The 13,654-nt window shown below is 41.8% G+C and overlaps 1 protein-coding gene across 2 annotated transcripts in view; it reads right to left on the bottom strand.

Moving 5' to 3' along the window:
• The window catches only part of STIM1 (stromal interaction molecule 1), a 232,480-nt gene that overhangs the window by 31,795 nt on the left and 187,031 nt on the right, over positions 1–13,654 (bottom strand). For both annotated transcript variants that reach the window (XM_054440110.2, XM_054440109.2), the window contains exons 4-5: positions 5,772–5,883; positions 2,002–2,117 (exon numbers count right to left, since the gene is read on the bottom strand). In XM_054440110.2, the coding sequence (XP_054296085.1) occupies positions 2,002–2,117; positions 5,772–5,883 (228 nt within the window). The remainder of the gene's footprint in view (positions 1–2,001; positions 2,118–5,771; positions 5,884–13,654) is intronic.

Here is a 13,654-nt window from a genome sequence, read left to right on the forward strand (position 1 = left end):
AGGAAGATAGTTTTCCTGCTGATCTCTGGTCTTCCTTAAGTTAGATCACATACAGCACATGGGCTACATGCAATAAGCCTAAGAGAAAAATACCCCTGTCCTGGTATCAGTCCAACCTGCTCCACCAGGGCCCCTCTTGTTGGTTCTGATATCCTGGACCCAGTACCATGTCCCCAGCATTCTGGTTCCCATGCTAGCTGATTTTTTCACATAAAATCCTCAACTGCTTTAACCTGCAGTTTCTACTGTACCCTTTCAGACATGATAAATCTGATTTTGACACAGATACAGCTTGATAATATATATTACAAGGCTAAGGAAGACTTTCAGGCTGCTGAAAGCTTCCCCTTGCATGGTGGTGACAGAGGAGAGAACCTTTGCAAAAGTACCCTAGTTTTATAGTTGGGTATAAGTGTTCTTGTTGGTGTATACAAAGAGATGTGTAAGCTGTTAACATAGGGAGAGTTTAATAAGGCCACTTCTTATCTTTCAAGACTCAGCTCAAGAATTACTTTCTCCATAAAGTTTCCCTCGACTCCAATAGGAAACTCCTCCCTAGTTTGTGCCCCCAGTTGAACTCTGGAAAGACTTACATAACAGCTATAACACTTACTATATTTGTTGACACTTTACTATATTTGTTGACATAGCTATCTCCATTTAGATAGAAGTACTTGAGAGCAGGGACCCTGCCGTTTATGCTGGTACATAGAATGTGCTCAATAAAGGTTAGCGAATGACTGAAAGGCCATTGCTCAATACAGAGACTACGCCTTACATAAAGAGTAGAACCATTCACTGTGTCATTATTCCAAACCTACCAATGAAGGTGAGCAAAATGTGTCCTAGAACCCTCCACTCCCCCAAAAAAAAGGTGGCAAAGGAAGTGGAAACATTAGTCTTCTCCCAGGTTGCTCTGTTTCATACTTTCAAAAAGTATGGATCCACTTGTATTGAGACATCAATTTGCGCATTTGCCAAGCCATATTCACAGACAGGGAAATGTTATATTGCCTCTGACCTTGCCTGCCAGCTGCTTCTCTGGACTGGTTCCTGGTTCAATAGCATTCTCCTGCTGGCACCCTAAATCGAGGCCAGCCATACCCAAAGGGCAGGAAGTGGGCCCTAAGAGCCTGTTTGATTGAAAATAGTTTTCCAAGAAATCTCACTACTTGTTGCTCCCCCTTGGTTCACTTAGAATTAGAAAAAGGATGGCAGGCTGGCCGTTCCCACCACGTAGATCTGTAGAGACTGAACAATCTAATTCTCTAACTAGACCCTGGCTGAAGAGACCACCCTTTCTTAGGCCTGAGTGTGTCTACTGCTTCAGTGAAAACCCACTTAGTCCTCCTTGGTCATTCAATGATACAAAGATGTTCATTAATCAGTTCATGCACTCTACATGTCTACAATAACCCACTGTCATTATATATATAAACCTGCTGATATGCTATTGAAATGAAATATGGAAGTAGGTAACAGCTAAAAAGCTTTCAGCCCATAGGGGGTTACTTCTATCCCTGAGCATACTTTTCATATTTAAGCTTTTGTACTCTTGCTCAGGTTGTTTACTCTGCCTAGAATGTCCTATTCTGCCACCTCCATAGAATAAAGCTCTATCCACCCTTAAAGGCAGAGGTAACATGTCACCTTGTCTATAGGATACCTTCACTAGCCCTCCTCTGGGCCTCAGAAGCACTGTGTATCTCTATAGAACACTCACGTTATCCCTTCAGGGCAGAACATGATTCATTCCAGGTCTTCCTACAGGGTCCAGCACAGCACTGGCACAATGCGGATATTTCCTTATTTAATGAATGCATGTTGCTACATGTCTGGACTAAAATGTAAGACTCTTTCATATCTTAATACCAGTGGAAATAGTATAGGTGCTATCTTGCAGGTGTGCCTAGGAGACCCAGAGCCTTAGCCTTAGCCTGTCCACTACAACAGCTTTGGTTTCCATGGCACAGCAGTAGCCCTTCTCAACACAAGACTCACAGAGAGGAGGCCCAAAGAGCACTGTATCCAGGGCCTTCAGCTGCAGCTTCTGCCGATGACTCCGGTCTGTCATCTTCAGCACAGTCCCTGTCATGGTGGTGTTGGTGACAGCTAGCCTGTTGAGGCAAAGAGTAGCAGATCAGTTCGCTGCCAGTAAAGCCAGGAAGGATCCTGGTAGGATTACCCGCCTCCTCCAGGAACACTTCTAGCTCTTGGTGATTGCTCCCCTCTGCACTCTAGAACACAGAGTCTATACCAGTTGGGTCTCAACAGGGTGTATGGAGGGACACATAACATTTACCAAGAATTTGTTCAGACCTCTCCCCATATCCACCAACTTCTAAGCACCCTATCCTCTAAGGATTACCTGTCTCTGACCATTCCCACACCCAACTAAATTTTCTGTTGTGCTTCTCCTTCCAGGGTTTATCCTCTACATATTGTCCCCACCTCCTACCATTTATAAATGCATTTCCTGTGCAGCCCAGGTCAAACTGTCATGTCATATGACCCAGTGATTCTGGGACTTATGAATTATCCTAATCTAAACTCACTGTCATTATATATAAACCTGCTGATGTGCTACTGAAATGAAATATAGAAAAGGAAAAAAATTTTTAATTAACCACTGATGACAAAAATGGAATTAGTCCTGTTAGCTTGTATTTGAGTCATTGCAATACAAGTTACCTCCAATAAAATTACTGTAATTTTTTATGACCTCCACCCATACTGTCAGTGATAACTTTAATAAGAGAAAGCCTGTAAACAAGAAAATGACCTAGGAAAAATGGAACTTTGTTTCTCTTCTGCTGGAACACAGTGGATATAAGAGGAGGGGGGTAAAAGATATGAAAGGTTGAAAACCACTGGTCTAGGTGCCACAAGTAAGCACTTAATTCTATACCACTCCATAAGGTTGGTGCTCTTTTCTGATGCATAGCTTTATTTCCCCAGCTAGAAAAGAAGCTTCTGACATCACAGTGTGATTTATACTCCTGTCTGAGCATGCAGGAACAGCTACTTCCTTCTCTGGCCTTGGAAAGCAATCAAGCCCACCAATAAGAGACGCAGTGAGGCACTGTGATGGGGAGTGGGAGAGGTCAGGAGATCTGGCTTCTCATTTCAGCTCTACTAGTGACTCACTTGTCTGATCATAAGTTGCTTTTTTCCTCCCCCAGGACCTCAGTTTCCTACTGTGTAAACTTATGTAAAATCAGATGCTTCCTACAAGCCTGGGAGTTCTTGGGGTTCCTCTTTAAAACACTTGTGCTGCAGTTCGTCTGACTAATGAGAATAAACATTGTCATCTTTTCTACAGTCTATTTCTCAAAGAAACCTATGAATTGGAATGCTATCTACTTGTAACCAATGAAAGAAATGAGAAAGGAGCTAACATTGACTAAGCAACTACTGTGTGTCTGGTACTGTTCTGATACTTTACATACAATATCTCATTCAGTCTTCACAACAACCTTAAGAACTCAGTTCCATTATTAGCGTCACTTTTTTTTTTTTTTTTTTTTTTTTTTGAGATGGAGTCTCACTCTGTCACCTAGGCTGGAGTGCAGTGGCGCGATCTCAGCTCACTGCAAGCTCCACCTCCTGGGTTCACGCCATTCTCCTGCCTCAGCCTTCCGAGTAGCTGGGACTACAGGCGCCCGCCACCACGCCCAGCTAATTTGTATTTTTAGTAGAGACGGGGTTTCACTATGTTAGCCAGGATGGTCTCGATCTCCTGACCTCGTGATCCACCCACCTCGGCCTCCCGAAGTGCTGGGATTACAGGCGTGAGCCACTGCACCCGGCCTAGTGCCACTTTCTAGATAAGAAAACGGAGACTTAGAGTTGAGTAACTTGCCCGTAGTCACACACAAGTAAGTGGCAAAGCCAGAGAATGAACTCAAATCCGCTAGATTATTCTCATTACACCATGTGAGCTAGTGATGGGCCTAGAACCACCCTCACTTCACCCCAAGCACTGAAGGCCCCATGCTTCCTGCTGTCACTAAGGTGCCACAGCTTGGCATCCCCTACACCTGTGCCCAGCCTGGCTGGACCTGGTCTTGGCTGTAATTCTAGCCACAAAAAAGCTAAGTGAACCGATGACCTGAGAACGACTTCTTATCCTATGCTTTGCAGTTTTAATACAAGCCAAAGATATCCCCCAATGAGGAAAATGGTCCAGGGATCCACAAGGCAATATTGCTATTTCTATGGGTAGCAAGAAAGAAACCTAAATCCTGGATCTTAGTGGTCAATCAGCTACTTTTCCATTAAACATGGAGTTCCTCAAGTCAGGGGTCAGGTCTAATGCATCTCTTTGTCCTCTGGGCCCACCAGAGAGCATGGCACATGGTAGGTGCTTAGTGAAGTTTTGTAAAATAGAACTAAACTGAATATTGAAAGGCAGCCTATCTTTAACCACATGGCACAAGAGGAAGATGCAGTGAAAAAAAGCAGGGCATTTAGAACAAGACAGACCTGGGTTCAGATCCCAGCTCTGCCACTTACCAGCTTGGATAAATTATAAAATATTTGAGATTCAGTTTGCTCACCCAAAGGTTGGGATACTCTTCCTCCCAGAGTTGTGAGAATCAACTGAAATAATATGTAGGAAAGCACTCTATAAAGGGAGGTACAAACATTAAGATTATTACTCTCTCCAGAGTAGGGAGAAGCTGTGAAGAAGAGGCTGCAGGCAGCAGAGGAGGGAACAGCCAGCTCAGCTAGGCCTGGACAGCAGTGCTTAGTAGCTCTGTGGCTGGAGACTGCAAAGTGTGGGCATTCCAACAGCTTCACCTTCCCCTTTCCCCTTTGCTGAAGCTCAAAACCTGATGCACCTACATAGTAAGATGATAGATTATTCATAATCAGCACTTACCAGATATTAAGCCCTTTGAGGGCAAGGACAGCTTGTTGTCATCTTTATCCCCAGCACCCAGCACAAGTGCTTGGCACAGAGCAGCTACCCAGTAAATATTTGTTGGATGAATAAGTAAATGGATTAATGACTGAATGACATATGGCACTAGTTTGACATAACAAAAAGGCCAAGCAGTACTCCATCCCCTTCCCACTCCCAGCCCAAGCCCTAGCATACTGAGCGTGTAAAGTAGGCAAAGAGTTATGAAACAACAGCTGTTGGAGTCATCCCAGAGATGAGGCTGGGGCCAATGGCAATCAGCCTCTCCTCTGTACCATTTTTATTATAAATAAGCTGTATATGGATAACCCAGGGGAGGCTAAAAGAGCCCTGAGGCTCCCGGGTGATAAAAGAGGCAGCTGCTCAGGGCACAGGAAAAAAAGAAAAAAGAAAAAAGAAAGAAACACCAACAGGGTTTGATGTATACCAAGATTCAAATCTCAGTTTTGCCCCTAACTAGTCATGTTTGTGACCTTGGAGAAGTTACTTAACCAGTTTCATCATCTATATACAATAATACTCACCTTACAGGACTGATGTAAGAATTAAATGAGATACTGTATACAGTGTTGAGTAGAATGCCTGGCATGTACTAAGCACTCAGTAAATGGCAGCTATTAGTACTATTCCCAGGATTGACAGGAATATTAAAGAAGAGAGTGGATACAAAGTGCCCATCATACTTTATAGCAAGTGCACAACAGACGCGAGAAGAGGCAAGATCTATAGACGCTGCCCTGAAAAAGGCAGAACCTCACTTAACTGGCCAGAGCAATCTGAAGGCAGGCCCACTCCAGCCCATTCCCCGTACCCTCAACAGAGAAAAACCCAGTCCCCTCCTGACCTTGGCATGGCATGGCCACTGAGCTGCAGCTTCCGGAAGGTCTCCTCATACTGAGGCAGCTCCACATATGTGATCAGCCACTGTACCACCTCATCCACGGTCCAATTGTATACTGTGAAAAGAGACAAGCAAAGCCATGACTCTAGAATGCCAAGCACTGCTTGCATTTATTGTCATACTGACCTTAATATTTACCACATTTGTGTGTTTAATATCTCTCTGTCCCATAAAATACTAAGTATGAAAGGAGTATACACTGTGAGTCTATTTATATGAAATCCTAGAAAAGACAAATCTATAGTGATAGAAAGCAGATCAATGGTTAGCTGGAGCCAGGAAGGGAGCTGGGGACTGACTGGGAAAAATCACCAATGCAACGTTATAAGGTGATGGATATATTCTATATCTTGAATGTGGTGGTGGTTACACAAATGATAACATCTGTCAAAATGAGTCAAACTGTACATTTAAAATAGGTGTATCTTCTTTTATGTAAATTGTAACTCAATAAATTTGATTTTGGAATATTTTTAAACTGTTGTGACCAGGGTTGAGAATCAATTATCCATCCATCCATCTGTCCAGCTATTCAACTGAGCATTCATAAGAGGACTACTTAGTGCCAAGCCTGGAGGAAGTTAGTTCCCAATCCAGTGGAAGAGATCAAAAGCTAAACAGCATGAGTGAAGCACAGATTCTGATAAAGAAAAATACATAGACCACAGAGAAGAAAGGAAATAACTGCCTAGGGCTTCAGGGACAGCCTCAGAGAAGATGATGTATTGCAACATAAAGGATTAGTAGAAGCTTATCTGAAACATTTCATGGGTGTGGGGAGAGGAAGACACTCAATACAGAATGAAGACAGGTGCAAAAGAAAAGATGTGAAATTTGATGTGTGTGAAACAGCAGTCCCCAACCTTTTTGGCATGAGGGACTGGTTTCATGGAAGATGATTTTTCCATGGACCTGGGCAGGGAGATGGTTTCAGGATGAAACTGTTCCACCTAGATCATCAGGCATCAGTTAGATTCTCATAAGAAGCACGTAACCTAGATCCCTCACATGTGCAGTTCACAATAAGGTTTGCGCTCCTATGAGGATCTAATGCCACTGCTGATCTGACAAAAGGTGGAGTTCAGGCAGTAATACTCCTTCACCCGCCACTCATGTCCTGCTGTGCAGCCCAGTCCCTAACGGGCCATGGACTGATACAGGTCCATAGCCCAGGGGTTGGGGACCCCTGGTCTAGAATATAGTATATATGGCAGGTAGTGGCAGAAGAAAGTTGAAGCCGTGTCACAAACAGTGTTGACTACCATGCTAAGATAGCTACTAGTATTGTCCTGGGATAAGCCTAACTCAGGTTGCTCTGGCCAGTTAGGTGAGGCCCAACCCTTTCCAGGACAGAATCTATAGACCTCTCCTCCTCTCACATCTACTGTGTGCTTAGTATAGAGCACACTGGGCACTTTATAGCCATTCTCTTATTTGATGTTATTCAGAGCTGCACTGTCCAAGCAGTAGTAGCCAGTAGCCACAGTGGCTTAAATTTAAATTTATTAAAATTAAATAAATTAAGAATTCAGTTCCTCAATGGCACTAGCCACACTTCAAGTGCCCAATAGCTAGATGTGGCTAGTGGCTACCACATTAGACAACATAAACTATAGAACATTTCCATCATTGTAGAAAGTTCTATTAGACAGCACTGGTCAAGATAATTTAATATAGGCTGGGCATGGTAGCTCACACCTGTAATCCCAGCACTTTGAGAGGCTAAGGTGAGAGATTGCTTGAACTCCAGAATTCAAGACCAGCCTGGGCAATACAGTGAGACCCTGTCTCTATTAAAATTTTTTTTTTTTCTATTTGGTCGCCTGGTTTTTTTTCTTTCTTTCTTTTTTTTATTTTATTATACTTTAAGTTCTAGGGTACATGTGCACAATGTGCAGGTTTGTTACATATGTATACATGTGCCATGTTGGTGTGCTGCACCCATTAACTCGTCATTTACATTAGGTATATCTCCTAATGCTATCCCTCCCCCTTCCCCCCACCCCACAACAGGCCCCGGTGTGTAATGTTCTCCTTCCTGTGTCCAAGTGTTCTCACTGTTCAATTCCCACCTATGAGTGAGAACACGCGGTGTTTGGTTTTTTGTCCTTGCGATATTTTGCTGAGAATGATGGTTTCCAGCTTCATCCATGTCCCTACAAAGGACGTGAATTCATCCTTTTCTATGGCTGCATAGTATTCCATGGTGTATATGTGCCACATTTTCTTAATCCAGTCTATCATTGATGGACATTTAGGTTGGTTCCAAGTCTTTGCTATTGTGAATAGTGCCGCAATAAACACACATGTGCATGTGTCTTTATAGCAGCATAATTTATAATCCTTTGGGTATATACCCAGTAATGGGATGGCTGGGTCAAATGGTATTTCTAGTTCTAGATCCTTGAGGAATCACCACAATGTCTTCCACAATGGTTGAACTAGTTTACAGTCCCACCAACAGTGTAAAAGCGTTCCTATTTCTCCACATCCTCTCCAGCACCTGTTGTTTCCTGACTTTTTAATGATTGCCATTCTAACTGGTGTGAGATGGTATCTCATTGTGGTTTTGATTTGCATTTCTCTGATGGCCAGTGAAGATGAGCATTTTTTCATGTGTCTGTTGGCTGCATAAATGTCTTCTTTTGAGAAGTGTCTGTTCATATCCTTCGCCCACTTTTTGGTGGGTTTTTTTCTTGTAACTTTGTTGAGTTCTTTGTAGATTCTGGATATTAGCCCTTTGTCAGATGAGTAGGTTGCAAAACTTTTCTCCCATCCTGTAGGTTGCCTGTTCACTCTGATGGTAGTTTCTTTTGCTGAGCAGAAGCTCTTTAGTTTAATTAGATCCCATTTGTCAATTTTGGCTTTTGTTACCATTGCTTTTGGTGTTTTAGACATGAAGTCTTTGCCCATGCCTATGTCCTGAATGGTATTGCCTAGGTTTTCTTCTAGGGTTTTCATGGTTTTAGGTCTAATATTTAAGTCTTTAATCCATCTTGAATTGATTTTTGTATAAGGTGTAAGGAAGGGATCCAGTTTCAGCTTTCTACATATGGCTAGCCAGTCTTCCCAACACCATTTATTAAATAGGGAATCCTTTCCCCATTTCTTGTTTTTGTCAGGTTTGTCAAAGATCAGATGGTTATAGATGTGTGGTATTATTTCTGAGGGCTCTGTTCTGTTCCATTGGTCTATATCTCTGTTTTGGTACCAGTACCATGCTGTTTTGGTTACTGTAGCCTTGTAGTATAGTTTGAAGTCAGGTAGCATGATGCCTCCAGCTTTGTTCTTTTGGCTTAGGCTCTTTTTTGTTTCCATATGAACTTTAAAGTAGTTTTTTCCAATTCTGTGAAGAAATTCATTGGTAGCTTGATGGGGATGGCATTGAATCTATAAATTACCTTGGGCAATATGGCCATTTTCATGATATTGATTCTTCCTACCTATGAGCATGGAATGTTCTTCCATTTGTTTGTGTCCTCTTTTATTTCGTTGAGCAGTGGTTTGTAGTTCTCCTTGAAGAGGTCCTTCACATCCCTTGTAAGTTGGATTCCTAGGTATTTTATTCTCTTTGAAGCAATTGTGAATGGGAGTTCACTCATGATTTGGCTCTTTGTTTGTCTGTTCTTGGTGTATAGGAATGCTTGTGATTTTTGCACATTGATTTTGTATCCTGAGACTTTGCTGAAGTTGCTTATCAGCTTAAGGAGATTTTGGGCGGAGACAATGGGGTTTTCTAAACATACAATCATGTCATCTGCAAACAGGGACAATTAGCCAGGTGTGGTGGTGCACACCTAGAGTCCCAGCTACTCAGGAGGCTGAAGTGGGAGGATCACTTGAGTCTGGGAGATTGAGCCTGCAGTGAGCCATATCATGCCACTGCACTCTAGCCTGAGTGATGGAGTGAGACTGTTGCAAAACGAATTAAAAAAGATAATTTACGGCCAGGCGGTGGTTCATGACTGTAATCCCAGCACTTTGGGAGGCCAAGGCAGGTGGATCATCTGAGCTCAAGAATTCAAGACCATCCTGGCCAACATGGCAAAACCTCGTCTCTATTAAAAACACAGAAATTAGCCAGGCATGGTGGTGCATCCCTGTAGTCCCAGCTACTCGGGAGGCTGAGGCAGGAAAATCACTTGAACTCGGGAAGCAGAGGTTGCAGTGAGCCGAGATTGCGTCACTGCACTCCAGCCTGAGTGACAGAGCAAGACTCCATCTCAAAAAAAAAAGACAATTTACTGTTAAAGTGTTTTGATTCTATATTTATATTTTGGAAATAAGCTAAAAGTAAAAAGCAAAAGTATATTCTGTATCATCTAGATATATAAGAATATAGGCTCTCAACTTCAGTGTTCATGTTGCATTTGTGTTTATAAGTGTGTTGATGCAAAATAGTTACAATGACACAGTTCACCTTTAAACAATGCAGGTTTTAACTGCCTGGGTCCATTTATACATGAATTTTATACATGGATTTTTTTTTTTCAATAAAAGGTATACTGAGTGTGCCTGCTTCTCCCACCTCCCTTCCTACCTTCTCTATCTTTTCTGCCTCTGCCACCCCTGAGACAGCAAGACTAACCTCTCTTCTTCCTCCTCCTCCTCAGCCCACTCAATGTGAAGATGAGGATGAAAACCTTTATGATGATCCACTTCCACTTAATAAACAGTAAATATATTTTCTCTTCCTTATGATTATCTTAATAACATTTCCTCTTCTCTTACTTTACTGTAAGAATACAGTATATAATACATATAACATATAAAATATGTGTTAATAGGCTGTTTATGTTATTGATAAGTCTTCTGGTCAACAGTAGGCTATTAATAGTTCAATTTTGAGGGAGTCAAAAGTTGTAAGTGGATTTCTGACTATATGGGGGAAAAAGGACAGTCAGCACCCCAACCCCTGTGTTGTTAAGGCTTAACTGTATTTTCCTGGAATTTTAGGACATAATGTACTTCATAACAATAATATATCTCAAATTTAAATATTTTAATACAAAAGAACCCAGAGGTCAAACTGATGTTTTTACACAAAATATACATTCATAATTGCAATTCAAAAAGATAAATATTACCCACTAAAAGATATAAACTGTCTTTTAGTTTAATTCAGACAAGAACTTCCCAATTGGTGCATCCCCAGAGAGACTAATGTAGTATAACAGGATCACCTATTACGATCTATCTGATAGCACTATAATGAACATGGGTCACTTTTGCCACCAAGCATCCACTTCCCTTTTTGGTGGCAACAGTATTCTGAATTTGTATTAACAGAACCACTCCTCCCTTGCTCTCAGCTAATATGCTTCAGGTAAAGCTAAATCAGCCTCTAAAAGTAGAGTATGTAACCCAAGCTAAACCAATCAATACATTCCATCTTTCTGCCCATAGTGCTTAGTTCAGGGATGAGTACATAACCCAAGTCAAGGCTGAAGAAACTGAATTCTAAAATTTTTGTTTGGCCCATAGGGGATATGCTTGCTTTTCCACTATACTGGTGTCTGGGATAAAATGATCCTGAACTATAATGTTAATAACAACAACAATAATAATAATAGTAATAGAAGCCATCTCTTACATAGCACTTACTCTATGAGAGTATTGTTCTAAGTACCTCACATATATTAACTCACTAATCTTCATCATTTTCATATGAAGTAGATATCCCATTTTATCTCCATTTTAAGGATGAAGAAACTAAAGCACAGAAAGGTTATATAACTTTCCTAAAGTTACCCAGCTAGGAACTGGGAAAGCCAAAATTTGGTCTCAGGCAGTCTGGCTCCATCATTCACGTTCTAAGCATGTATGTGTGTGTGTGTGTTTGGGCAGGGGGGTTGTGTATATAACCTCCCTGATGCTGCTGGAAGCCTTCATCCAGAGGAAAAGCTGAGTCAAGATCCAGATGACAGGCCAGGCACAGTGACTCATGCCTATAATCCCAGCACTTTGGGAGACTGAGGCAGGAGGATCACTTGAACTCAGGGGTTTGAGATCAGTCGGGGCAACATAGGGAGACCACACATCTACAAAAAACAACAACAACAAAAATTAGCCAGATGTGGTGATGCAAGCCTGTGGTCCCAGCTACTCAGGAGGCTGAGGTGGGAGGATGGCTTGAGCCTGGGAGGTCAAGGTTGCAATAAGCCGCGATCATGCCATTGCATTCCAGCTTGGGCAACAGAGTGAGACCCTGTCTCAAAAAAAAAAAAAAAAAAAATTCCAGCTGATATAATTTAAGCCCTGAGTCAGATAATGCCTGTAGAAAGCCCTATTCATAGATATTTCAGTTTTGTGCAACAAGTACATTCTCCCTTTTGCTTATATCAGATTGAAAGGATTTTCTGTCATAACAGGAATCAACTCTAACTGAAACAACTGAATGGTCATTTGCAACATGGCAAATTGCATCATCACCATACATGGAGCACTAGAGCTAGTGATTCCTCAATATTATAATGTGATGTTTTTAATGAATAGTCATAAAAAGTACCCTTTTAAAATAATTTTAAGGCCGGGCGCAGTGGCTCACGCCTGTAATCCCAGCACTTTGGGAGGCCAAGGCAGGTGGATCACCTGAGGTCAGGAGTTCAAGACCAGCCTGGCCAACATGGTGAAACCCCATCTCTACTAAAAGTACAAAAATTAACTGGGCGTGGTGGTGGGCACCTATAATCTCAGCTACTCAGGAGGCTAAGGTAGGAGAATTGCTTGAACTCGGGAGGTGAAGGTTGCAGTGAGCTGAGATCGTGCCACTACACTCCAGCCTGGGTGACAGAGCGAGACTCTGTCTCAAAAAAAATAATAATAATAATAATACTTTTTATATCTGTATGTGTTTAAACATACAGAAAGCAAATTTATCTCTATACTTTGTTAAAAGTCAATTATGAAGGAATAGAAGTTGACTTAATACGCAATACACAAGGAATACGTTCCAGCCCAGTGAAGGTCAAATGAGATCATGAATCAAAGTTTCATAGTAGCTTAAATAAAGAAAAATGGTGGGAGGAATGAGTCATCACATGGTACCCAGCAATACAGACATGCTGAACTTAAAAAGAGCCTGGAAGCAACTGATTTTCAGCAAAAAAGCATCATTTTATTGGATCTGAAGTTTATTTTTACTTAAAATATAAATCTGTTTTTGTTTACGCTTATATACAAATTTTATACACTGACTTCAACTTTGTTTTATGTTTGTATATACTTAAATAACATTATAATAAAAATAATTTAAGTCAGCACTGCAGGTCCAAGATGAATTATTTACCTTAAAAGGAATTTGTACATTCTTCAAGTTTGAAAACCACTGCTGTAAGCAGCAAGAAGCCAAAAAAGTTTTGAAGTTGAATGATATGGTGAGATTCATCACTGTCCTCTCATAAGATCCATATCTTTTTTCTTTGAAGAGACAGGTCTTGGCCAGGCGCGGTGGCTCAACACCTGTAATCCCAACACTTTGGGAGGCTGAGGTGGCGGATCACGAGGTCAGGAGATCGAGACCATCCTGGCCAACATGCTGAAACCCTGTCTCTACTAAAAATACAAAAAAATTAGCTGGGCGTGGTGGCGTGCACCTTCAGTTCCAGCTACTTGGGAGGCTGAGGCAGGAGAATCACTTGAACCTGGGAGGCGGAGGTTGCAGTGAGCTGAGATCATGCCATGGCACTCCAGCCTGGGTGACAGAGTGAGACTCCATCTCAAAAAAAAAAAAAAGAGAGAGACAGGTCTTGCTCTGCCACCAAGGCTTGAGTGCAGTGGCATGGTCACAACTCACTGCAGCCTTGAACTCCTGGGCTCAAGAGATC

Source organism: Pongo pygmaeus, chromosome 9, assembly GCF_028885625.2.
Source record: "Pongo pygmaeus isolate AG05252 chromosome 9, NHGRI_mPonPyg2-v2.0_pri, whole genome shotgun sequence".
Lineage (NCBI taxonomy): Eukaryota > Metazoa > Chordata > Mammalia > Primates > Hominidae > Pongo > Pongo pygmaeus.